This window comes from Pungitius pungitius, chromosome 9, assembly GCF_949316345.1.
Source record: "Pungitius pungitius chromosome 9, fPunPun2.1, whole genome shotgun sequence".
In the NCBI taxonomy this organism is placed as follows: Eukaryota; Metazoa; Chordata; class Actinopteri; order Perciformes; family Gasterosteidae; genus Pungitius; species Pungitius pungitius.
In genome coordinates this window covers 5,684,168-5,710,479 of record NC_084908.1, presented here as the reverse complement: position 1 = coordinate 5,710,479, position 26,312 = coordinate 5,684,168, and the positions used below count along the sequence as shown (strand labels likewise).

At 48.9% G+C, this 26,312-nt stretch overlaps 2 protein-coding genes across 6 annotated transcripts in view; one reads left to right on the top strand and one right to left on the bottom strand.

Moving 5' to 3' along the window:
* The window catches only part of apbb2b (amyloid beta (A4) precursor protein-binding, family B, member 2b), a 29,794-nt gene extending 12,455 nt beyond the window's left edge, over window positions 1-17,339 (bottom strand). Inside the window, exons 1-8 of one of the 5 annotated variants that reach the window (XM_062564205.1) lie at window positions 17,230-17,339; window positions 7,538-7,640; window positions 7,000-7,056; window positions 5,181-6,258; window positions 1,642-1,880; window positions 1,262-1,393; window positions 922-993; window positions 209-259 (exon numbers count right to left, since the gene is read on the bottom strand). In XM_062564205.1, the coding sequence (XP_062420189.1) occupies window positions 209-259; window positions 922-993; window positions 1,262-1,393; window positions 1,642-1,880; window positions 5,181-6,237 (1,551 nt within the window). In that variant the 5' untranslated portion in view covers window positions 6,238-6,258; window positions 7,000-7,056; window positions 7,538-7,640; window positions 17,230-17,339. Of the gene's footprint in view, window positions 1-208; window positions 260-921; window positions 994-1,261; window positions 1,394-1,641; window positions 1,881-3,521; window positions 3,641-5,180; window positions 6,259-6,999; window positions 7,057-7,537; window positions 7,641-17,139 lie in introns of those variants that run through there. The other 4 variants (XM_037471733.2, XM_037471734.2, XM_062564206.1 and 1 more) reach the window with 4 other exon arrangements.
* Window positions 17,340-17,495: 156 nt separating this feature from the next.
* Window positions 17,496-26,093, top strand: haspin (histone H3 associated protein kinase). Its single transcript, XM_037471720.2, has 15 exons — window positions 17,496-18,826; window positions 19,273-19,404; window positions 19,611-19,715; window positions 20,553-22,191; window positions 22,543-22,687; window positions 22,790-22,926; window positions 23,042-23,230; window positions 23,365-23,450; window positions 23,540-23,602; window positions 23,685-23,776; window positions 24,182-24,261; window positions 24,523-24,611; window positions 24,904-25,046; window positions 25,124-25,226; window positions 25,486-26,093. The coding sequence occupies exons 1-15, from the start codon at window positions 18,666-18,668 to the stop codon at window positions 25,685-25,687; spliced, it is 3,366 nt and encodes a 1,121-aa protein (XP_037327617.2). The 5' UTR covers window positions 17,496-18,665; the 3' UTR covers window positions 25,688-26,093.
* The last annotated feature ends 219 nt before the right edge of the window (window positions 26,094-26,312 follow it).

The window sequence follows — 26,312 nt, the reverse complement described above, 5'->3', positions numbered from 1 at the left end:
GCGTGGGGCCATGCTGCATGGAGGGAAAGGGTTCAGTCACCGCTGGAAGGTGACAACGACTCGGGGGTGAGTGAAGAGCAATGCCCTTTGAGTGCATTCGGTGCGGTTGCGTTCAGGTCAATCAATCAGCCACGCATGCTCCCTACACGAGGCGGTGATTTTGCGGCACACGGGGTCACGCGGGGCGCTCCGAGTGCGTTATACTTGCCTTCCACACCTCACTATCAATCTTTCCGCCAAAATCACTCCACACCTGTTTCTACACACAGCGTTCAAACACACCCATAGTGGTAGGGGGGGGGGAGGAGTTGTTGTTTTTTGGGGGGAGGGGTTGAGGGAGGGGAAAGGTAGGAAGGGAGCGGGGGAAGAAAGAGAAGAAGGATGTTAGCTAACTAGCTCACTCCACACAGAGCGCCGGTTGCAATGAGGAGACGAGACGCTGTCCATCAAACTGCTTTCTGCAGCGGAAGGTGGAACATTGCAGCAGAGAAGCACACATTTTGGACAGGGACACCTGTTGCTCATCCTTCTGTCACTTTGTTCTATCCGACAAAAAGGCAACGTTATTTTTTTGAGGAGGTGATTATGATACAAATAATAATAATGATAGTGATCATTTTGCAAGTCTAAAAAAAGTGAGGCTATAGTTAATAACACTAAATTACAGTATGTACATTTTACATTTTGAAAGATAAAGATGGAAGTAGACTTTGTGTACCATGTGTATCTGTAACATGACACTCATGTCATTGCATGTACACCAGCCAAACAAAAACATGTCCCTGTGCAAACACTCACTGCTCTGTATGTGACACAAATAAACAGTAAAGCACTGTCCATCTGTAACAAACACAATGTGCACACAGGAAGAAAGACATTAGGCCCAGCCCGTCCCCAAAAGACAACAGAAAAGTACCATACCTTGTCCTCGTCTTCAAGGAGCAGGGAGCGACACTCTGCATCGGGCATCCCCTGCAGAGGTGAGGAGCGAGGCTGAGGAGGGAGAAGAGAGGGAGGTAGGAAAAAGAGGCCGTCCCTCACATCATTTGTGTGAAGGTCAGAATGAGATTCTGGCACATCGACTTGTCAACTTGAGTCCATTTCCACTGATCAATATCTTATCTACGCCACGCTCCTGTCTATCAATCACTATCCCTCCATCATTCTGCATGATCCAGTGATTGGCTGCTCTGGTCTCCCTCCACCCGGCGGCCTCATTGCCGGTGTCTGAGTGTGCGCTATAGAGCAGACGGTGACTCACAAAGTAGCAGCTGTTGACGAACCCACACGTGGAGAGTCCGGGTTCGTGGGCGGAGAGCGGCTCCACCGAGCTGTCGGACGTGGTGCTGCCCGAGCGGGTCGAGCCCCTGAAGAAGACCTCCGCCTGGCACGCCTGCAAATTGGTGCGAACACAGACACACACACACACACAATGGAGGACTGTAATGGTAGACTGCACTCGTTTCAGCACAGTGGCAACCCAAGCGTACGATATGTGTTGTAGCAGCGGCTTTTCTATTTTTTTTTTATTTTTATTTAACGTCATATTTCATTACAACTACTTCATCATTTCAGTGTTAGTGGACGAACGCGGTGGTCCCGTCAGAAAACCGCAGCAGCTTGTGGTCTCCCGTGTCTCACCTCGTGGTCCGGGGTGGGCGAGGGGCTGAGGGAGCCCAGGGAGTTCTTGCGTGACGCGGAGGCCGCTTGCTCGCCCGGGGGCTCGGTCTGTCCCGGGGGTGCCATGCTGGCCACGGGTCTCTCCCATTGGGTGGTGCCAGTGGGGATGTGCCAGTAGTAGACGCCGGCCATGTCCGTGATCTTCTTCCATCCTGGGGGGAGGTCCGTGTCTGTCTGGAACGACTGCTCACTCCAGATATCTGGCGAGAAAAGTCATAGGGCTTTTGGTACTTGTCTTACAAGTGCATGCATGCACGCACATGCGCACACACACACACACACACACACACACACACAATACCAACAGCTGACTGGGGTTACCAGTATTGACTGCAGCTGCCATTCAGTCTCCCCTCGGACAACCACTGAGGAACACAGGAATTATTTCAGGATCAGAACCAGATGAATAAGGCACCACATCATTAGTGTTATTTTGTTTTCCAGATGAACTAAACAGGCCTGCAGTGGTTGAACAAAACAAAATTCAGCCTGCTCTCAATTTGACTTGTTTTGTTACGAGCATTACAAAGATTATTTCATATAGCCAGTGACGGCGATCAAAGCATCAGTGTTGCAAACTCAATTTATTCTGCATATCCCTCAAAAAAGGTATGTACAATTGGAGAAATAATAATAATAAACTTAACTGCAATAAAAAAAGCGCACCGTTATTTTAGATTTAAATTCTTAACTTCTCTAACACAACAAATCGGCAACGTAGGTAAAAGACAGCCGTTACCATCATTTATTTGACAGTGATGGAATGTGAGGGGAAATACAGCCTTTACCTTGAGGAAAACACACATACACAGAATATTAGATCCCTGTTTCCTCTCTCACTCGTGTACTAACTGTCATCTCATCTGAACGTTGCATTTTCCTAGTTGTCGAGCAGGATGAAGCACACACACAGAAACACGCGTACACAGAACTATTGATGGCACGTATTTGTGTGTGTGACGTTGGTGTAGCAACTCATAAAGGTGAAATATGCTCTGCTGGTGTGTGTGTGTGAGAGTTCTGAAACTGCTGACCATGCCAACGCAGCCCGTGTTGCCACGACAGCAGGCCACATGTCACCATGACAACTGGGAGGACCAGACCCACAGTTAATAAGGGTCTTTAGCTGGTTTAATGGTAAACAGATAGGGCTCTTAGTGCGTAGAGAAAATGCGCACAAATGGTCCTGGCAGACATCCCAATGAGCGACGAGCCGTGAAGTGAAGCCTTCTGGGACTTGCAGTCTTTGATGAGCAAAAACTAAAATAGGTCAGAGCAAGAACAGCACAGAGAACCCGAGAGTGTCTGCTGAGTGAGGGGCAAGATGCTGAGTCGGAGGACATGAACTGCATGTAGATTTAATCATGTACCTACACAAAGAGGGGAGGGAAGGGGGGAGGAACAGAGAGGGGATGGTGCACCAGCCGAGAACAGTGCACCAGCCGAGAGTCGCACTCTGTGTCAGCCAGACGGGAAAAGCCACAGCGCCGGGTCGCTGCCGAGCTACGTAGCACTCGGCCGACGATAGCCCCCGTTAGCATGCAGCTCCTCTCCAGAGCCGAGTGGAGCGCAGAGGGGGAGGGGCGAGCAAAACACACACACATGTTGGCTCGGTCAGACAGCGCGCGCACACACAGCCCACCATGACCAGAACACACACACACACATTATGCACAGACCACACGCTTCTGTGGCAGATATCTAGAGAGCGACACCGTTACAGACAAACTACGTGGCTGTGCTGGAAAGGAACCATGCACACACACAGACAACACGTACACACTAAAAACAGACTCAAAATCTGCTGTAGTTTGAGGCCGACTTCGAGCGTGTGCACCTACCCTCGTAATTGACAATCACAATGGCCAGCATGTAGTCTTTCCCCAGCATCATAGTGAGCTACCTGCCTCTGCCACGCTGTACCCAAACAGAGCCAACCTCAGGCAGAGAGGGAGAGAGAGGGAGGGGGGGGGTACTGCAAGAGAGGGGAAGCCATAAAGGCATGGCGGATTTGAGGAGAGAAAAGAGTGAATTTGAGGGGGGGGGGGAGCAGGAGAGAAAGAAGTAGCTCCACATCCTGAAGAAAAAGTGCTGACTCTCACATGTTGCTTCACTTAACTCGTCATGCTGTGTGTGTGTGTGTGTGTGTGTGTCTGTTTTGGCTCCTCAGTGTGAAAGCAATGTCGTACGGGCCCTCCAACCCGCAAACATCATCAGAGGAATGTGACACACACCTGGGAAAACAACACGGCTTGGTGTATGTGAGACCAGGAGGGAGGCAGGACGGGAGGGAGGGAGGGAGGGAGGCGAGAGAACAACAGCAGAGGGGCACACGGGGGATATCGACAACGTGAGTGACGCCGGGTTCAGGACCCTCCACAGGACAATACGTCTCGCCTGAGAGCAGCGTCTACTTTCCGTAGGACGTCCTCACCAGAATCGAGCCGCACACACAGACTACGACAGCAAGATTTTCCACCACTTTGTGCCGCAAATAATTAAAATACATGAATTGAAACAGCAGATATTCTTTCCATTTCTTTTCCCAACAACCAAAATGTGTTGTGTACATCAGCGTTTCTCTCCTCTTGCCCGTTGGTGGTGGCCTGTTGACATCCTGATTGGATGAATAACGCAACATTTTCATCACACATAGAAATGATAGCTGCTCAGAGCACGATGCTAATAAAGGAGCTAACCTGCAGAGGTTCCATGCAAGCTACAAACACCCGAAAATAGGGTATTGTGTGAAAGTCATTATCACATTATCATCATAAATGTTTGTCAATAATTGCATCTTTCTTTATTATTTGCAATGAATTTCTTTTGGAGGAAGGGGGTGGGGGGGGTATTAGTAGTTTAATAAGAGGCTTAAGATCTTATTTTACTGAGAAAAAACATTCAAACAACTATTTAAATAACTCACAAGGAATTTTAAAGAATAATCCTAAACTCCTGTGCAGTGCCGTGTCTCTCAACAAAAATGGATATTCCAATAGTTAAAATTTCAAACAATTTTGATTGGCCTTAATCAGAAAAAATGAAAATTACACAGTAGAATCCCTCCAGACTGCCTAAATGCAGGTCAATCAAGGAGGGCAGCGAATGTCACACAAACTGACTGTAAACGCCACGGTTCTCAGTCAGTTTACATGTAGCTTCCTGTAGAAGGATGGGGCATGAAAAAAGATTTTAATCTCACCTTGAAATTCTATCTTTTTTTATTGTAGTTTGAGCGAGAACTATGAACTAATCGAATTGTTTGAATGAAAAGAGGGAGAGTTTTGTATTAACTCATAACTATCTAACCAAAAGGTTACAAGGGAACTTCCTGTTCCAGTCGGAGGGATCTGGGAGATGTACTGGAGCCCAAAGTGTATGTTATTCTGTTCCAGCAGTGCCCGAGTTCTGTATGCACACACACACACACATTCACACACACGCCTGGTCCCCATATATGGAAACATGTCATCAGCTGCGTCCTGCAGCGCGTCTCGTACCTGTCTCCTCCGGGGAGTGGCTCTCCTGCGACAGCGGGGTCCAACTCAACTCTTCGTCGCTAGGGTTCAGGTTTTGGATGCGGTTCAGAGCGCAGTCCGTCTTGGCCCCCGTCCGCCTGTCCTTCTTCGTCTCCGGCGATGAGGAGGAGGAGCAGGAGGACGAGCGGGAGGCCACCGAGAGCAGCGGCGCGTCCTCCGGGCTGGCGTGCTTGGGTGGCGAAGGCAGAGGGGGCAGCGGCGAGTCCTTGCCGCCCGACCTGAGGAGCTTGAGGTTGGAGCAGAGGTCGGAGATGAGCTCCGCCTCCGGTGGATTGTCAAGCTTCTGCACAGGAGACTCGCCGCGCATCACCAGCAGGGGTTTCTTCTCCTCGCCTCCCTCCTCCTCCTCCTCCTCCTCCTCCTCCACCTCCTCGGTCGCCGGCGCCGCCTCGGTGTCGCCGCGCTCCTGGATCTTCATCTTTGACATCACGTCCTTCTCGGACAGGATGCTGATGTCGTCGCTCTCCTCCGTGTCAATGTTCAAGTCGACATCTTGCAGGTTGAGCTCGGTGGGCGCGCTGACGTCACAGTCCATGTCCGACTCGCTCTTCGGCTCGGGGTCGGCGTTCGACAGCAGCTCAAACTCCTCCTCGTCCTCCTCCTCCCGGTCGTTGTTGGTGAGTGCATGACTCTCCTCCTCCTCCTCGCCCTCGTTGACGTTGAGCTCGTCCGCCGTGGCCTCGGGTTCCGGGTCCGTGGCGTTCTTGTTGAGGTCCCGGGTGGCTTTGCGCAGCTGGTTCAAGCCGTTCTTGGCCAGTTTGGGATTGCTGGGGGTCGGGGACACCGGCGGGGAAGAGGGCGAGGAGGAAGACGAGGACGGCGGCGCGGCCTCCCCGAGGCCCATGGCGGCCTGGATGCTGGTGAGCGCGTACTTTTTGCGACACTTTGGAGGCGTGGCCGAGCCCTGGCGGACCACGTCGCCGGCGCTCAGCAGCTGGTTGTGGGAGGAGCGGAGGCTCAGCGAGGTGGGAGGCGTGGCGGCCGGGCAGTTCCGGTTGGTCACGTCCACCGACATCATGGCGGCACGTGGCGGGGTCACCTGAAAAAGAAGGAGATGCTCAGATAAAACATGTATATATTCTTTCAGCAGGAAACAAAAGAGAAAAACAGCAATATATTACATCAGATGTTTAACATGTTTTCTAAAGAAATACTACACATACACACTTTAATCACATGCTTGTTTTAGATGGTTGACTTTATTGTCAAGCCCCAATCCAAATGGTTTGTACAGTATGTTTAACATTTTATACAAACAAGGCCCCTTTTCTGATTAAGATTCTCAGTGTGCAAACATTCACTGTTGGCTTTCTACTGATAAAGAGTTAAAGAACAGATGTTCCAATTCACCGGGTTTAGTAAACAGTTGTGAACTGATTGAAAATAAAGAGCGAAGCCATGCTAGTGGATAAACAATGACGCAACCTCAGCGTGGTTTTTCTTTTGGTTTCCACGGTCACGGAAATGTGATTTCTCATCCTCGACTTTAATCCCACACTCAAGGCTGTTTGAGGCATGAAAACATCTCTTTTTTTTTAAAGTCTGGTTTGTATTGTTGACTTTGAATTCTGTGAAAAGAAAAGTGTTGCCTGTTAAGCTGGAGCTGTGTCTACTCGTCCTCCATGTTTAAACAGTGGTGACCCAACTCCACAGCTGGAAATAGTACCCAACGAACGCAGCGTTTACTCTGTTGGGAGTAGTGCAGCTGTTGGGGGAGGAGGGTGCATCCAGAGAATCCAGGGTTGGTGTTGGTCTGCCTGCGTGACGGCGTGTGTCGTACCTGACAGGAGATCAGTCGTGGACCGGCGTTTAGGGATCACTGGACTCAGCTGCGGATCTGAACACCATAGAAGAAGAACAAGAAAAAGTAAATAACTGTTAGAGGAAGAATGCTGAGAATTGTTGGTACTTAATGATTGACAGAGACCACATTCATGCTGGTTTCTATGGCAACAGAGAGACAAGTATTGTTCCTCGTGTTGTGCACATCTGACTGACAATCTAAATCCAACATGGATACCATGGGGATTTTTTTATACCTTTGTCCTGTTTGGCCGTGATCCTAAGGTGGTACATAACAGGTGGAGGGGGAACGGAACACAGAGTGCTGCCAACCTGGATATGATATTGTGTGAACTAAAGTGTTAAGTTCATCCACTTAGCAACAGGGCTGCAATTCAGCTTTCTTTTGCTATCAGGAGGCGGAACGGAATAACTAAGCAGCGAATACGCTCAGTCACGACAGTAGGGACGAGAACTTCAGAAAGCTTGGGGTCGTTCACGAGCCCTTTTACATAAAAATAAGATGAATCACAGACCTAAGGATTGTGGGAAACTCTGGGATGTCGCGCGTCCATACTGGTAGCCGGGGGCTGTCTCTTTCTCATCCAATCACAGAGGCTTCAGCGAGGCAGCGTTGTCCTGAGGGAGAAGACCAACATGAAACAGGATTAATGAGAGCCAGCGAGAGAGGTTTGGACAAAGGGAGAGAGAGAGAGAGAGAGAAAGAGGACTGCAGAACACCAGAGGGACAAATAATAAAGAATCATCAAATATTCACAACCTCGATCAAACACAAATACACAGTGTGTGTGTGTGTGTGTGTGTGTGCGTGGTTCTTTGGTGCAGTCTTGCCAACTCTTCTCTGACTGGAACCATCGTAAACTTGGAGGCACAGGAGACTTGTAAACTTCAGCCGCACTTTAGTGTGCACATGCACACGTACACGCACGTACACGCACTTTGTTTCTCATCAGCACACAGGGAGAGATCTCTTCTCCCTGTCTAACATGACATGATTTGGATGAACGAAGGGTCTTCCCGATCATCTAGATCTAATTCCTCTAATTTGTCTGCGATGTGACAGAATGTGGTGGTAGAATAAGTAAAAGTCAGTGGAAAGACAAAGACAAAGACAATCATTTGAATCCCTCATCTATGGAGCTACCTGCAGTGCCTTGACTGAGCAGTTACTGAACTACTAAACTAGTACTACTACATAAATAGGGTGGTGCTGCTCTGTCATTTGCTGAGCTATTTATTTATGTCATTTTCATATTTGATCACAAAGTAGTTGATCTTTTGCACTTTCTAAAAAGTGCTGAGTGAATACAATATACACTTTTGTTTGAGGACAAATGGCAACATCCGATGACACACGTCATGTCCTTATGATGTGGTCATTTAGAGGGGACCAAAATTCAAACTGCTTTTATTCCTAACTCTGTAAAATGTCCACTCAAAGATTTAATGGTTTTGCTTAAAGCCATTTTTGCACAAAGCTGGATTGTTTAACCCACATACCCCCGAACACTCGATCTGCCAAAGCAACGGTCTTATTCTGAGCCAATACTGTTAACGGACATAATCGACACATCTGGTTTGTCTGGCAACACTTGCTGTTGAACAGACTTGTGGTAAAGACCTAAAACCAGCTGTGTGCATTGTAATGGATTTAATCGAATGGTTTAAGACAGTGTTTCGTCAACTGGTGAGTCGCGACCCACTAGTGGGCCTTTGCATGGGAAAATATATATATTTTTTAATTCATCCTGTGATTTTATTTTGAAGGGACTTTCTCTAACGCAGCGGAGTGTCGTTTTTTTCCGGCTCGTCCGTCCATGTTTTCAGTCAGCGCGGCAATTAGAACGCAAAAGCACAACCCCCCCACCCCCCCGTCGACACCGCTAGCACCCCCCCCTCCCCCGTGATGGTGGGTCCCGGAGCCAGACCAGTTGAGAACCACTGGTTTAAGAGTTGTCTAAATAAATCTAAAAATCTAAAAATTATGTTTTTCAGTCCTTAAGAACCTTGAAAAACCTTGAAATAGCAATAAAAACATTGCGTTCTGGGATGAAAACATGACAGGGCGTGCAGCTTGGTTCCTTAAATCCTGCTGCAACAAGTCTAAATAGCTGGGAACAGTATTTGTACGAAGAGCTGTCTGTCACTAACACCTTATGAATCACTTCCCAGGACATGTTGCTGCTGACTTGGTTCCACCGGTTGGATGCAGGATGCGTAATCTACCAACCTCCCCAAGAGTCACCGGAGGTGATACTGTGTTTAAAGGGTGGTCACATTCAGATTAAGTGAACTGATTGTTAAATGATAGTGCTTTTATTTATACTTCGCCCTGATTGATGCTGTACATATAGGCCAAATACAAAGATGATAGAATGATTTTGGTCAGTCGCCCAACCTCAGGATATCTAAGCAGAGGGTTTCTCTTGCTGTCGTACGAACTGAAGGCACAAAAGGCACCAAAACATGCAACAGCTTGTTTGCAAACCCATGAGTAATGAAGCGGGAAATCCAGATGGAGGGCAGGAAGTGAAGAAGCTGTACACTCCGTAAACGGCAAAATAAACACATAGCAAAAGAGTTCCCAAGTTACATTGCGCCTCTGAATTTTTGTGACTTTGTGGCGTGCGTGATCACGTGACTAGGCAATAATTCCTCTTCACATGCTTTGAAAGCAATACGGTATGAATTTTTTATATACACAACAAGAAGCTCCGTCGCTACATTAGAAAACAGGAAAAGAGCAATGCAGGAGGAGCACCGAGAGACCAGAGATGCACCAACACAACGTGTGCCCAAGAGAGGAGCCGTGTCTGTCTGTGACAATACTGTGAGATACCGTAAAGCCACCAGAATCAAACAAAGTTCATTTTTTGCTCCGCTTTTGGCTCAACCGTTTTCAGTCCCTGAAGGTTGATTTCACTTTGATCGGCCAGCTCCCTCTGGAGCCTACACAAAGGCTTTCTTTACCAAGTTCCCACTCTAAGCTCAAAGCGATCGTCCCGCTGCAGCCCTGTGTGCTGGAGAGACGACAAAAATGTGTCGCCGTCCCACAAACTAAAGACTGCTCGGAAATCGCATAACCAACTTTTTTTTTTAAATGTTTCCTCCAGACACTGATGTGAAACATTGAAGCCCTGGGTAGCAAGTAGGCACTGTAACTGGAGGGGTGGGGAGGGGGTCTAGACATGATTACAGCCCCCCCCCCCCCCCCCCAGGAAATATGAGGTGGCGAACCTTCCGCCTGGACTACCATGTAAACAGTTCAATTCACAGGCCGGGTAATAAGATCTAACATGTGTCAAAGCACGACGGTTTGACCTCTGACATCCCCGACCCCCGAGACTACCCAGCGAGTGTGTGCTGTTGCTGTGTGCTAGAATGTTATGTGGGTTGGGGGTGGGGGTCTGAATGAAGGGAGCAGCTGGGAAACCTCCACCTCTCTCTCTCTCTCTCTCGTGAGTGCTGCGGTTAACCGACAGACTCTGGACCAAGCGAGGAAGAGGCAGATGCTTTTGTAAAAGTCCATGTGCCAAGTGGACTCTGGCCACCAGTCGCACATTCCTCTCCTCCTTCCTTCCCCTCTCAAGGCTCCTCGCCAGGCCGGTTCTTCTGCTAATCCCACTTGACTTTTACCTCTTTACTTTGTCCCGTTCTGTCCCCCCCCCGCTCACTCACTCACTCACTCACACAACCACCTGAACACCGCTTCCTTTTGTCGAGAAGAGATTTGCTGTATTTTCTCATTTAAAGTGAAGTAGGTCTGTAAACCCATAAAACCACCCATTTCTCTTTTGCACCCCCATCCTCCCTCTCTCGTCTCTCCCCCGGCCTGTGAGGAACCCCATCTGTTGCCGAATAAAAAAGACCGACTGAAAGAGCAAAACTGTCACAGTTACGACGCCGGGCCTTGTTAAAAGATGGGTGTGTTTTTGGGATCAGCATGTGAACATGTAAAGTAGGCGGCAACCTTCCCAGATCGTCCCTGGCTTTATTTTGGTTGGCTGCAGGCAGAGTGGGACAGATCCTTGTATTGCTGCAAAACGCTGGCAAACCATGATGAGAGGTTAGCAACACTGCTAGATGTCGCTGGATAGCTCTTCACATTCCAACCACTAGAGTGGTTATTAGGACTTTTGTCCAGGTACAAACTTTAATTCATTTAAATAGAGATGGATTGCACACTGTGCAGCCTTTAACTTTGTTTTAATGCAAATGGTTTAAGGCCTTTTCCTTGTATGTAAATCGTATGGAGTGGCCTGCCCAGCTGTGTTGTTTTATGTGCCTATTCTTTCACTCCCAAACTGCAAGTGGCTTTTAGGATCAGAAGCACAGTCGTGGGAAAAGTGGTGATGCAGCCCTTTCAAATTAGAGATACATTCGTTTCAGAGGTATATACTTAAATATAGTTTGTTTATATAAGGGTTATTCTTAGTGAACTCCTATGGAGAGGATATTTTGCAGCTGCTAGCAGATAAAAAATGTTTTTTTTAAAACATCAATTATTCTTACACAAAGCTAACATCTTGGTCCATTCTGGTGCACTACAAAGTGTGTGTGTGTGTGTGTGTGTGTGTGTCTATGTGCACATCTGTGTGTGTGACTTCCAGAATAACAGCGGAAGGGCAGGCTGTGTGTGTGTTTGTGTGTGTGTTTGTGCATCCTTTTATTGTCGATGGCAGGAAATTACTGAGACACAGTGACAAAACTCTGGGAATGCAGCCTAAACAAACCGGGTTGTACACACACTCACACACACACACTCACATAGCTCTGTGGTCGGCGCTACTGTGGCAGTACGTTGTCCTTGCAGCGGCGGTGTGTGGCGTTAGGTGGGACAGAATTAGGTCCACGGTGATTCCACCAGGTTAAAGTCCACCCGCCACTCAGAGACTGGAAACGTCTCTGTACACACGCAGCTAAAAAAAAGGTATCGTCTTCCACTCGTCTGGTTTCACCGCGAGCGAGGCACAGAAAGTCCACAAAAGAAAAAGGAGAGCACTGAGGAATGTCCAGGGTGCGCCCAAAGAATCTTAGGCATGTCTCCCTTTTTTCAAGGGGGGGGGGGGGGGTGCAAACTCTAATTGGTCAACAATGTCGCATGTGTGGACATGTTCCATCCACTGACCCTGAGAAGATGACGGGCCTGGGCAGTGAAATACAAACAAGGTGAGAGTGAGCAGCTTTTGCATAGTTACAAACCGGGGGGGGGGGGGGGGGGGGGGGGGGGCGGGGTACTCAAGTGTGTGTGTGTGGGGGGGGGTTAAGACACAAACACACACCCTCACAGTCCTTGTAATCCTGTGAACAAAACAGAAGCCCAGGGACGAATTTCCTGTATATGGGAAGCTGGTGGGCGAGTTTACCACCGACCCCCCCACTCCCGCCCCTACCCCCTCTTCCCAGCCCCTCTTTTCCTGTGGGTGAGGGGAGGTCGAGGGGAAAGGGAAGAAAAGAGCACGCCACCGACATGGAGCTCAGCGCAGCGAGGGGAAGGGAAGTCCCTCACACGTGGGCCGGTGACACGGCGGCCCTTCTCTTGGACACGGTGTGTCAAGTGGGAACACAAGCTGCGCGGGGGGGGGGGGAGACAGAGAGGGACAAGTAGAGACTGAGAGGGACAAGTAGAGACAGAGACGGAGAGGGACAAGTAGAGACAGAGACTGAGAGGGACAAGTAGAGCCGGAGACGGAGAGGGACAAGTAGAGACAGAGACTGAGAGGGACAAGTAGAGCCGGAGACGGAGAGGGACAAGTAGAGACAGAGACTGAGAGGGACAAGTAGAGCCGGAGACTGAGAGGGACAAGTAGAGACAGAGACTGAGAGGGACAAGTAGAGCCACGGGCGTCGGTGGTTTCACTTCAGAGGGCCGACGTTCAAATCATCATTATTAATGCTAATAACTGAAAAGTGTGTGTGTGCCGTAGTCAGACTGCTCTTCAACACTTTCACTCTCTGTGTCTCTGTAATAGTCTTAAATAAAAAGAGAAATTTGATACATCCCTAGGTCTTGAGAGCCTGTGGGGCTACAAGCAAACAGCTAACAGCCACCTTTTACACCTCCAAAATGCATCCAAACATAACAGATGCACGTTCATGCCCCCTGCATCGAGAGATGCTGCTTACTGAACATTTATGACCATGGGGCGACTGTGGCTGAGCGGGGGAGCAGGTCGTCCTCCGATCAGAGGGTTGATGGTTCCATCCCAGGCCCGACTAACCTGCATGTGTCCTTGGGCAAGACACTTAACCCCAGCATTGGCCTCAACAGTCAGTGCAAAACAAAAGTCCTTCAGCTCAATGCAAACGGCATGAAATGTTTTCTGTTAAAAATGCGCAAGCTGTCGAAGGCTACGATGCCATAAAATGTGAAAAAGAAAATTTCCTTCGTGGATAAATTTCCCCAAAATTGGCAATTAAAAGGATGTGGGTTTTTTAGCCAATAGCTTTAACACAGGGTGAGTCGGAGGGTTCGGGGTTCCAGAGAGCTACTCGACTGATGATTCTAAATCACATTCCCAGACATGGTGGAGCTGCCCTCTCAAAAAGAGATGTGTGCACGCACAACAACATTAGCACTAACAAACAAGAGGCTTTAGACCATCACACTCCTGCTAATTGGCTACAGTTGAGTGCAATTTCTTTGTCATTTCAATGCTTTCCAAACCCGCTTTGCCCGTTAATATTTATAGGAATTACTTTTATTATAAAATTGTATGGAGGTTGAAATAAAAATATCAATACGTGCTATTTGAAAAACTAAACTGCAACCCCCCCCCCCCCCCCCCCCCCCCCCACGGTCTCATCCGCTGCAAAGCCCTCGTTTTTCTCCGCTCATGTTTCTGACGGATTCTTGTTTGACTTCAAGCCTTACAGCTCTCTTGTCTACTTCAGTAGTTGTGTTTTTTTAGTTTTCAAGCCATCTCTCTTTCTTAGTGATGTAAGAAATAAAAAATAAAAGCCCACGTTGGCTCTGAGGCGAGGGCAGTAAAGAGAATGTGGGTCCTATATATAGACAAGATGTGACAGGACATCCGAGAGGACGTCTAGACACAAACGACACAGCTACAGCTCAGCGTGTGTGTGTGTGTGTGTGTGTGTAACAGAGTTTATCTTTGCCTTGTTATCTCGCATTTCATGAGAAATGCCTCTGGTGAGCACATTTTGCGATAAGGCCACAAAGATTGCACTAATATCATGACCCTGTCCCAATCTGAGTGGCTGGGAGATTTCAGAAAATGCAACGGGGAGGGGAGGGTGGGGGGGGCATGTGAGGCAAGAAAACGTATCAGAGAGAGAGGGATGACTCATCAGAAAAGGAATGTCCCGTCGCTGCCAAAGGGACCACAGACGCGGCTGCAGCGATCGCTCTCTCGCCGATCTCTAAATCACCCCGTCCCTCGCTGTCGTCCTCTCTTCCTCCACGCCAGCGTTATCCCTGCCCCGCCCCCCCCCCCCCCCGGACACCAGCAAAGCATTGCTCTCCAACAGGGCGTCAATATCGGAATGGACGTGACGCAGCATTTCCAGCGCTGTGCATTGCATCAAAGTTACACCGGTTCAGTCGTCCACATCGTATAGGTTTATCTTTGTGTAAATACATATATTATATTATTAAATATATATACACACCGGGAAATGCAGCACCGACGGGAGATGAGACATGACTACCAAGTCTGTTTTTGTCTCAGACCTTGAACTGGCATTTTTCCGCATCTCCCATCACATCGGGGCTTACACAGTGTGGCAAAAGAGCCCTTAAGCGGCTGAACTGGGAGCGATGGAGGCATGCGGTGCATGAGAAACTGCAGCCGGGTGGAGAAGACAAAGGCAGCAAATACACACAAGAGGAGCGGGATGATTCGACAGGTCATCTGAATAACACGCACACGGACTCGACAGCGAGGAGACAGCCAATCAGCGATGGACGGCACGCGCGCAGAACCAGAAAGAAACACGCCGTCAAGCGGAACCACAACGAGGCGATGCACACGGAGCGGAGAAGCGGGAGCGGCACCGACGGACGGGACAGAAACGGGGGCCCCTGTCACTCAGCTTCGCACCACTGCAGAACGGCTCACGGCTGTCTGCTCCCTGCAACAACAATGCACACAAACACACACACACACACACACAACCCCTGCAGCCTGTCTGACAGCAGGCGCATTATGCCTATTGAGAGGCATCAATGGAGGGCTGAAAGTGAAGAAAGAAAACATAAAGACACGCAAACAAGCCTTGGCGTGGTGGGCCATCCGCTCTGTGCTGCCATAAAGCTGTGATGCTAATGCACCAGTCATCCGTCCAGACACAAACACACACTTGGGAGGTCAGGGGGCGAACCGGGGTTATTGTTTCTCAGGGGCAGAAAGGTGCGAATGACGGATCTCCACATTGTTTAGCTGATCACTCACATACACACAGGCACACGCCTGTGGGCACACGTACGGCTTTATCCTCCCCGCTCATCAGCTGTTGTGCGTGACCTCGACCACAAACACTGAGTGGAACTAGTTGTTTCTGCAAGGGAAGAAAGCACTAACCCCCCACCCCCCGCCAAACACACACACACACACACACAAACACATTTATAGCCCTGCCAACGGAACTACATCCCATCTGCAGAACAATTGTGGGACTGGCTAAAGGTGTTGCCGGCTGTATCCGGGGGACTGAGGAGCTCACAAGGTGATGGCTTACATTACTGCATTCCTATTTCTGTCCACGAGCACACGCACTGTGTACATGCATGTCCCTCTTTTGTGATAGAGGCTCCTTCAGCAGAAGAGGGGGTGTGACTTGAAACGTGGGCCCTTTTCAGAAGACCAAAGCAAAACCAACGCACACACAACACACACACAAGAACCGCCAGCACTTGGAACCAAAACTCGGCCCATAAATGTGCACGTCACTTTTTCCGTGCTCAGCAACCAGTAACTCTGGTGTGGAAAACGCTTGAGAGGGAAGATAATAATAAAAGAGCAGAAAGGGGGAGGGATACAACGTAAACCTTAAATGAACAGCACAGGAGGTCTGAGCAATTATCAGTGACGTCATGTTTGTGCATGCACACGCACGCACATCCAGCAGGCAAAGCCTGGATGAAGAGCAGGCCAGCAGGGTGAGGGAGGGGGAGAGAGAAGATCACAGTGCACCATTTCCACTCCGGGGGTGCGTTCAGGGACGCGTTCACACCATGAACCCAGCAGAGTGAACCGACCTGCCTGCAGCACAGCGCCCTGAATATGGCTTCTGTTCATTATGCTTTGGTCATGAACGCATGCAAAACATGGTGTCACCTGGAAGGGAAGGGCGGGGAGTAAAAGCCTCGCCCCCCTCCTCCTCCTCCCTCCACTCCCCGGGGGGGGGGGGGCTGTAGCCCCCAGACTATTGCATGACATGAGTCATGTGAATACACTCCTTCACGCTGGTTGGTGTCACAATGAACCTCTCTATTATTCACATTGATGGCGAGCACAAGGGACCCGCACGGCGCAGGGCACGGCGCCCGGAGCCTCGGGATCGACTGTCCTCGCGGGGTCGAGCGGTTAAAGTCAAGTCACAGAAAATGAATGGAAATCTATTTTTTATTAGCCAATTTTCTTTTTCACGCTAACTTCTCAAATGTTAATGAATAATGTTCGTTTTTTAAATAACGGAACATATAAAATATGATACTCAGTGAAGACATGACTTTTAATTGAGGAGATGACAGGTACCGTATAACGACATGGTGTCATTAAACGTGTTCTCTTTTGTCTGCTCGGATAACTTGTGATGAAGTAACGTTGGTGGTGTATTTACTTCCCCATACCGTTACTTACCTACAAATACCCCCCCCCCCCTGTTTCCATACCAACGGAGCAGTGTGCTTTACGTTAGCTAGCCTCACGGTAGCCGCGGTCAACGTCACAGCCGCGGCTGTTCTCGCGGACCGACCGACGCATTCAACGACACGACGCGTCGACCTACAGCGACGTGTTCCGTCGGTCAAGCCGAAGAAGGAACACGCACGCTGGGTTGTGTTGGTCTCCTCTCCCCCACCCTCCCGCACAGCGGGGCCTGTGGGATGCGGAGCAATGCAGAGCGTCAGAAGAACATGGAAAGTTGAACTCACGTTCCCACTCCGGTTCAAGGCGGGGGACGACTGCGACGACAGTGACTGCCCGTGTTAGAGATGAAATACTCGGCGTAGCACATCGCTCACCTCCTCTCCACAGTGCGTTCTCGTATTTAATTCCTCTCTCTCCTCCCCTCGGTTTTCTCTCGACTTGTTCCTTTCTCCTCCCTCCCAGATTCCGCTGTTCTCCGACAGGGGGAACCGGGGGACGCTGATCCGGAAGCAAACGCTCCTCTGTTTTTTTAAAACTCCATAATGCTTTATTATAATTTTCCTCTAGTGCTGCTACAAAAAAAACACTTTGATATATGTATCAAAGAAAACAAAAAATATTTGCGAGCTTAATTTTGTATATGCTTCAGGGTGTTTTTTAAAGCAAATATCTATCTAAATACATTCTATAAATTAGAATGTATTTATAGAAAAATAATACAATTAACATGTAGTGGTAGAACGCAGCAGCAGCATTGCAACAATAAGACCATCATATAAAGATAATATCGAATATCAAATTATGTTAGTAACATTCAGACGGTAAATTTTAAATGTTTTTTTCGGAAATATCAAAACATTGATAACTGACTAGTATCAGCCTCCAATGAACACTACAATCAGTTTGTAACACCTGTTATGACCCAGTTGTAATCATGACAACATGTATTTAAGAAGAAAGCTCACGTCTTTCCTTAGTGTGTTGTCAGATATTTTTGGATATTGAAGCAACATCCATTTATCAATTTATGCCCACTCTCTAAGTGCTTATGAAGCAGGGAATTGGAGAGCGCTGCCTTTGTGCTCCCTTTTACATCTGTGCGAGATGATTCCATAGACAGAAATGAAAGGCAAATTATTGCCTGTAAGGTAGGAGAGCGACTCAACATATTGTACTCCACTCTGGTTTGACAAAATAATAGAAACAAAATCACCAGGTAAAGATGAATGAAGTTGTGACCCCTGGTGGTTAGATTTAAGTACTGCATTGCATACTGTGGTTAAACCGTGTACCCGAGGATCACATTATTGGCCAAAGTAAATGGGTTTCACTTAGTGTCAATTTAATTCCCTTGTGTAGAACACTTACCAAATTAAATATTGGCTGAACAAGATTGTAGACCTACACGCGCAACTTCATCTTCCTACACTAATCAAATATGCTGCTTCCTCCTCCACTCCGCCAGGTGGCGCTGTGCGCATGCGCGGACCAGTTGTTGACCAATCACTGGCGCTTAGCAGTTTGAACATTAAGCGGGTGCAGCGGATTTGGATTGCTGCGGAATAACGATAAAGAAAATACAAAAAGGCAATAAAATAACGGAATTAATCATGGGAATAGGTCAGACATCTAATACTCGTGTTTGTCCGATCAGTGTTGTTATTTTTAGGGTGTTGGTATAGTCGAGCTGCCTGGCTAAACTCGACCTTTTTAACTTTGCTCGTTAGCTGTGTCTCGATAGCTAAACGCCCCGTGATGCACATTCATATCTTTTTGGATTCTTAGCACATCTTAATGTGTACTTTGAGCCATGAAGCCCTTAAAGCCTTTATTCATGAAGACCTACGGTAAGGAGAGTCGAAAGGAGTCCGCCTGGATCCTCCTGGAAAACCGCAAGAAGGCCTTCGACAGCTCGCGCTCAACCGACGGTGACAGCTCCGTCTTTGAGGCCGCACAACCTCCCACCAAAAGGTACGTCCAATACCCCGAAGACACGTCCAAGGCTCACGCTAAATACCGACGGCTTTTAGTTAGACTCGATCCAACCCGACCGGTGTCAGAATGGCATCGCCTTTAATGGCCAAGTAACATTTGTAACGCACAAAAGGTAACGTTAGTTGACTGATTTCTTAAAACAATAAAAACAAGGACAATCAATGTCAACAAACGTCAGCAGCAGGTCCACACATCACCGCAGTGACAGAAAATGGAATTTATCAACTGACCTGAACCTGTCGTTTGTGACAAGTCCAGCTCAGCTCTTTACTGACCACATTTAAGGGATTCCTCCCGAAACGAAACTGGGTGTCTAATGAGGAATATTTGCCACTGTCTGATGATCTACTCTAGTTTTGAATCCTAGCGGAGACATCTTACTCTACTTTCTCTCATGTTTGTTGTGCCATCCTCCTATCTAGAGAGAGGAGGACCAGAGCTGCTGGTCCTGAAACGATGCGCCCTGCCAAGAAGAAGGCCATGCAATGTCTGGCTGAGAAGAGCTGCGCCCAGGAGAATGCCCCCTCTCCTCGCCGGCACAGCAGGTCCACCAGGTGAGCAATCATACAGCTACTACTATTGTGGCTGTCCTTAATTCATTTATATTTTGATGATTGACCATGCTAATTACTTAGACATCTAATGTCATCAAAGTTTTATAATATTTCATGTACTGCAGCATAGACAAAAACCCCATTGAGTTCTGTTTTTTTCCCCAGTCCCAGTTGATTGGTTGTAATCTTCTTTTCTCGTTGTCAAGAGTGAAGAAAATGAGCGTCGCCAGTGGTCGGGCAGTGCGTCCCGCCAAACTAAAAGCTCTTTCGTGTCTGAAAGATGCCAACCGGGACGAGGGGAACATCAGCAGGTCTGCTCCTCCCCCCCCCCCCCCCCCCCTCAGAGCACGACAGCCATGTGTGCTCAGACAGGCACCAGCAGAACGCGTGATCGGAACGCAACTGGCTGCCCGCATGTACAGCATTTTGTTGGTTCTATTGTATTTATTTTTGGGTCTGTGAGCAGACATTTGACATAACTGGTAATAACAGAAATCTTTCAAGCAGATCCTTTCCCAAAATCCCCAGAATTTATTGTGGATGCAGCAGTTTTAGATCTGGGAGATGGGGCTGCTTTTTAAAAATCAATTTCAATTGTCCATCTCTTGAAAAACAGATTTGATTTAGAGATTTATTCTCTCGGTAGACATGAGTTAATTATCTCGATCTCTAGTTTCAAGTCTTCATTAATACAGCATTATGTCCCTTCAGTGGGGGGAGGGGGGGTGCTGGAGTCAGGCGGATGGTTCGGTGGACGCTGGGTGTTTATTTGTTAGCTCGTTCCGTGAAATATTTTTTGCGCGTGTTGTAGCAGCGCACCCCCCACCCCCCGCTCGCCAATTTCGGGGGGGGGGGGCTGTTATAATGGTAGAGGAAACACTGCCCTTCATTAATTGTTATGGTCCATGTATAATCAGGGTGTGCTTTAGGGCAAGCTTCTTATGATTGACAGATTTGTCACTCCTCAGAAGTCCAAATATGGTCGTTTTCTAGTTGCAAAAGAACAAGATGGCGGCTGTTTTCCAAGTTAGACTGGCTCATCTTGCTGCATCATCAGGCAAGATGCTGTTTCTGCCTATTAAAAGAATCACAGTCAAAAGAATTGGCACATGACGTACTACTTTTTTCTTCATCCTTTTTCCTTCTAGTGGTCATCTTCCTTCCGCAGGCCGCTTCGTAACGCACCGCAGACGTGCCACTACCGCCAAACCCCCGAAATCTTTGTTCGCCACACTCAACTCTTCAGATGAGTTTACAGCCAGAGCCGTTGGCCCCAGGAGAATCCTGCGGCCCACTAGGAGGAGGGCCCCCCCGCCCCTTTTGGCGTTGAGTTCGGAGAGTGCAGCCGGCTTTGACACCGGCCCCTTAGCGGAGATTTCCCTGAATGAGTTGGCCGACCACAGCTTGGGACCCAGCCCCAGGAAACCCGCCTTTTGCTCCACCCCCTCGGCGGGCTCCATCAGCATACGGCCACGCCTTAAACCCCCGTCCTACAACGACCAATCCCTCAGCCCTCTGTCCGTGCCCGTGAGTTGCATCGGCGTCTCGGGCACGTTCCACGAGGATGCGGATATGTCAGGGCACCTTCCTGCACTACCTGTCACACCTCGCTCCGAGGAGAAGCTGCCGCCGAGCCTCGGCGAGCGCGAGCCGGAGCCGCGAGGCAGCCAGGGATCCTCCGGTGATCCGTTCCTGGAGCCCGGGAGCCCAAAAGAGAGCGGCCAATGCAGCGTGGGAAACGCAACGACCAAGAACACAGCGGGGTCCGTGAGCCTGAGTCCCTTGGCGGACGGCAGCTATGGCAGCATTCGCTTGGCGTTGTTCATAGAGGCCCTTAAGGAGCAGTGTGTGACCGAGCGCTGCACGGTGCCGCTGGAACGGTTGGACTGCGGCGCGGCTTTGCTGCTACGGCGCCAGACATCCTACTACTCCTGTTTGGACCTCTCCGGCGGGGCCGACAGCATCGAGCAGCCGCCCGTGAGCCGCGTGAGTAGTTCAGAGCTCAGAGACATTCGGAGCGCCGGCACCTCGCCCTCAGGCGCCCAGCCGAGCACACAGGAGACCCTGGAGCAGTCGGCATCGGTTGTTTATGTTGGATCTAGCCACCGCAACGGCTGGGGCACGGATTTTGCCGTGGGCGAGCCCATGAGCTGCGACTCCGCGCTGACGCCCCCTGCTGGACCGGTGAACGGCGAGCGCTTGTCTGAGACAGCGCAGCTACAAAACACAGGTTTATCCCACGCAAACATGTCCGAAAATGGCCCGGAAGACGTCATACTTCTGGGAGAAGTCACGGAGAGGAGGAGAACCAGAGGCCTGCGGCCGAAGACGGCGTCCGGCCCCCCGGAGACGGCAGGAGAGGCGGCGGCGCTCGCCATGACGCTGAAGGAGAAATGTCTGACCGCCAAAGCCCTTGTTGAGGTGAAGAGACTAAGTCCGTCATGGCGGAACAATATTGAGGCGCTCGAACGCCCCGAGAGCCGCCACGCAGAAACGCCCGTCGGCGTGGAGAAGAGACTCCCAACGAGCTCCGGAGACGAGATCAGAGGAGGAGAAGCAGCTCAGGGATCCAGAGACATTCCCAAGAGAGGGAAAAAAAAGAGGCAGTCGTCTGCTAAAGAAAAGAAGGCGAGAAGGACCACGTCGGCGGACCGTCCCGGGACGACCCGGAAGGCGTGTGTGAGCGGCCTGAGCGTCAGCCGCTGGAAGAACAACGCAAGCGTCATCAGCAGCAGGGCGGCAGACTGCAGCCTCAACCACCTCGTCTCCACCCAAGGACACAACCCGGTAAGAACCTCATGCACACCAACACGCCTCCATGGGCCACTTTCATCAAATGACAGAAAGAAAGAACATGAAAAGGGGAAGAGCGTCTATTTCTATATTCTTGTTGATGACCTGGGTGGATTCCGTGGTCTGATGAGGTCTGATGGAGCCTTCTTCGTGCGACCAGCCAGCCGTTGACACATTCGACATCTTGTTGTGGTTTTATTTCACTAAAACCTGAAATTATCAGGAAAAGCATTACAACATCTTAAAGGGACAAGCAGAATTTCTTCCTGTAATTACTTGGGGGGGGCGGAGCGCAGGTGGAGCTGTGGCGTTGTTTGCTAACACTGCCACCCACCCTGTGTGTAGGAGTGGCTGGGGGGCGCCGTGGGGTTCTCCACCCCCGGGAAGGCCAGCCGCCTCAACCTGTCGTCCCTGCTGGCCGACCTGACCCCCCACACACACACCTGGAGTCGCCTGAAGGCCGCCCTGTCGGTCCACCGCAGGAACAAGGGTAACACACACACACACATGTGCGCGCTCGCATTGCTTTTTGTATCCGACCTGCCGACTGTGACCTTCACATAATATCTGTGTTGTTAATATCTTGTTGTAGTGCTGCGCACTCCGTGCAGCTTGCGGCCGGGTGCGATGGGCGAGTTCGCCGACGTCAGCGGGGACCTCTTTGCCACACCCTTTCGAACGCCGCGCCGCCCCCACCTGCAGCCACAGCTGCTGGGCAGCGATTCCCCAGTACGGACCACACACACACACACACACATAGTCATAAGAGTCACAATGTTCATTCTCTCTTCTGAATGTTTTGTTCACTGGACGTGAACTCCTCCCCCGTCTCTTTTGGCCTCAGGCTGCGTGTGAGGACGCCGACCTGTCGGACGCAGAGAAGGTGTGTGCCGAGTGCGGCCAGCCCCGCCCACTGCCGTGGGAGCAGTGTATAGCCCCTGGGCGTATGAAGCAGTGTGTGAAGATAGGGGAGGGGACGTTTGGGGAAGTCTTCTCCACCACCAACGCTTCAGGAGACACCGTGGCACTCAAAGTACGTACCGCTGTGCGTATGTGTGCAGTACTTTGTGTTGTGCAGGTTGGGATTGGTACGAATCATGAAGCTGACTGAGGCAAATTTGTCAAATTTGGGCTTTACAAAATAAATTGATTTAAAATGTTTGACAGATCATTCCACTAGAGGGCAGCGTGAAGGTGAACGGAGAGGACCAGAAGACTTTTGGAGAGATTCTACATGAGATAATTATCTCAAAGTAAGTCGTAGGGGGAGTCATTTCACCTCATGGGGGGAAGCTGAAGTGACACCGAACGATGGGAAACACGTTGTGTGCTTCTCTTCAAGGGAGCTGAGCAGCCTCAAAGAGAAGCAGCAGAACAAGACTCACGGATTCATCGGACTCAACGAGTAAGTCTGGCTCTGTCTCGAGCTCTCTGGGTTTTCTTTTGTTGGTAGGTTTGTTAATGTGAATCGTCTTGTTCCCTCGCAGCCTCCACTGCGTTCAGGGCCGCTACCCTCCACACTTCCTGAGTGCTTGGGACGCCTTCGACCAGCAGAAAGGCTCCGAGAACGACCGACCAGGTCAGTGGGAGGAGATCCGGGTCCGGTTTAGTCTCCATAGAACCAAAAGGGCTTTTTATTGTTACCAGGCGGCAACCGTATATAGAGGCCATAGAGGCCTTAATCTTGCATTTACCTCTACTTTATCAGGGGCGACCGACTGAATACGAAAGGAAGTTTAAACATATAAAAGAGAAAATGTTGTTACTTCTCACTTGATGTTTTACCTCATCAATCTGTAGCTGGAAGTCTTCTTCAATAGATCATGATGTTCATTTAGTAAATATGTTCAGAGTCAAATAGACGATTAAGTGGATTATGCTTTAGGGCGGGGCTACTTTATGATTGACAGGTTCATTAACAACACCCGGTCAGTCTGTCGGTTCCTTCCCTCGGGTCTCAGTCTCTCTCTCTCCCTCTGCTTAGATTTCTTTGAGACGGATCAGTTATTCCTTATCCTGGAGTTTGAGTTTGGAGGCGCTGACCTGGAGAACAGCAATGGAACGGTAGGCGCTGTGCGTCAGTTTCATTCTTCACTCAAGTAGCAGCACGACACTAGTAGCTCATTATGTTTGTACACTAGCTGTAAACATGGGCTCAAACATTAATATTGAGGCCACATTACAACTTCAAGTTAAATATGTATGCCAAAGGAGCTGCTAAAAGATTAAACAGGCTGAGCATCTGAACTTCTGCAAACAGTATACACATTTGAAAGTGTATTTTTGTTTATTTACATCATTATGATTTTATTTTGTGTCTTCAAGCTGAGGTCTTTGGCGGTGGCCAAGAGCATCCTTCATCAGGTCACTGCTGCCTTGGCTGTTGCTGAGGAGGAGCTCCACTTTGAGCACAGGTAAAGTGTGAGCACACACACACACACATCATAGCACACAGGGTTGTATGTGGCCATCAGGCCTTAGGCACAGAGCAAGAAGAGATTCAGTCTATTTAAAGTCTAAAAAAAGCTGATTGTTCATTAAAGAATTAAAGGAATGAGCAAACATGTGATTGTTTTTTTGATTAAGTGAGCAAACCAATAAAGGGTTAGTTCAAATGTTTGTGAGTATGTTTTTTCATATAATTGGAAGCACTAGTGGAAGGTGCAATACGTGACCTCATTGATTCTGATCCCCTGTGTGGTGCAGGGACCTCCACTGGGGCAACGTGCTGGTCAAACCCACCAAGGAGAAGACGGAGAGCTTCTACCTGAAGGGAGCGGCCCACTCTGTGGAGACCAAAGGGCTGCTGGTCCGCATCATCGACTACTCTCTCTCCAGGCTGGAAATCGGTCAGGAATTTCTCCTCTTCCCCTGTGTTATTTGTGTTATTAGTGATTCAAATAATAGTATAACATGTTTACTACAGATGACCTGACGGTGTCCTGTGATATCGCCAATGATGAGGAGCTCTTCATGGGCCAGGGGGACTACCAGTTTGACATCTACAGACTGATGAGACAGGAGAATGGGTCAGTGTGTTATGTCTGTGCAGAGGGCATATCTATATAAATATATAGATATGCGTATATTTACATAAACATATTTAACACCTTTTTTTTACCACATAATTCCATATTTGTTCCTTCGTAGTTTTGTTTTCTCATATACACATGTATGTATATCTGAACAGTAACAGTACACTGGTGTGTGTGTGTTTATATAATTTGTGTGCTGAGCCAACACATAGTTGTTGTGTTACTGATTTATGAACCTGTTGCCTCATCTCAGAAATAACTGGAGTGACTACCACCCCCACACCAACGTGCTGTGGCTGCGCTACCTGTGCTCCAAGCTGCTCTCCATGAAGTACCGGGGCTTGGGAGGGAGGGGCTTCAAGGCCTTGCGAGAGGAGCTCACTCGTTTCCATGACGACGTCCTCCAGTACAGCTCTGCCACTGACGTGCTGCGAACCTGCCCTATGTTTCAGTAGTATTTTAGTGTGAGGATGCTCACATCTAGTGTGGTTCGTCTTCAGTGTGCAGTCTGCTTGTCCTCTGACTTATTGAGACAGTTTTATTGATCTCCTTTAATGTGTTTACACAACTGCCATTTGTCAAGTTTATTAAAATAACCCTTTAAATATGATGTATACATGTGTCTTAGATTTTTCATTTGAAGTTTATTTGATGCCTGATGCATTAGCTGCTGCTTTTATAACTGTTGAAGTCCATGTGTGTACCTCCTGAACACATAAAAACTGTATCAGAAAAGACCACAGCGGTGTGATACTCCTTTTCTGGTCAACACTGCTGGGGTGTTTTCCAGACAAAGACTTTTAGTGTAGCAGTATTTAGTTGTGTGTTACACCTGTAACAACTCAATGCTGAGTAACTGCAACACAATATTAGTCTGATTAGCTTAAGCCCTCAATTCTATAGAAGGGTGCATTCAATCATTAGAAAAGGTATTAAAGGGAGCCTTTGATTCTCTGAACAGTGGCAGCATGGAGGCGTCATAACGCCTATCAAATGATCAAATGCCCACAAAGCGTGTCCACTAGGGTGCATCAAAAAACACAATTCTTGAATTTTGATATGGCTGGGTGCTAAAAGTGT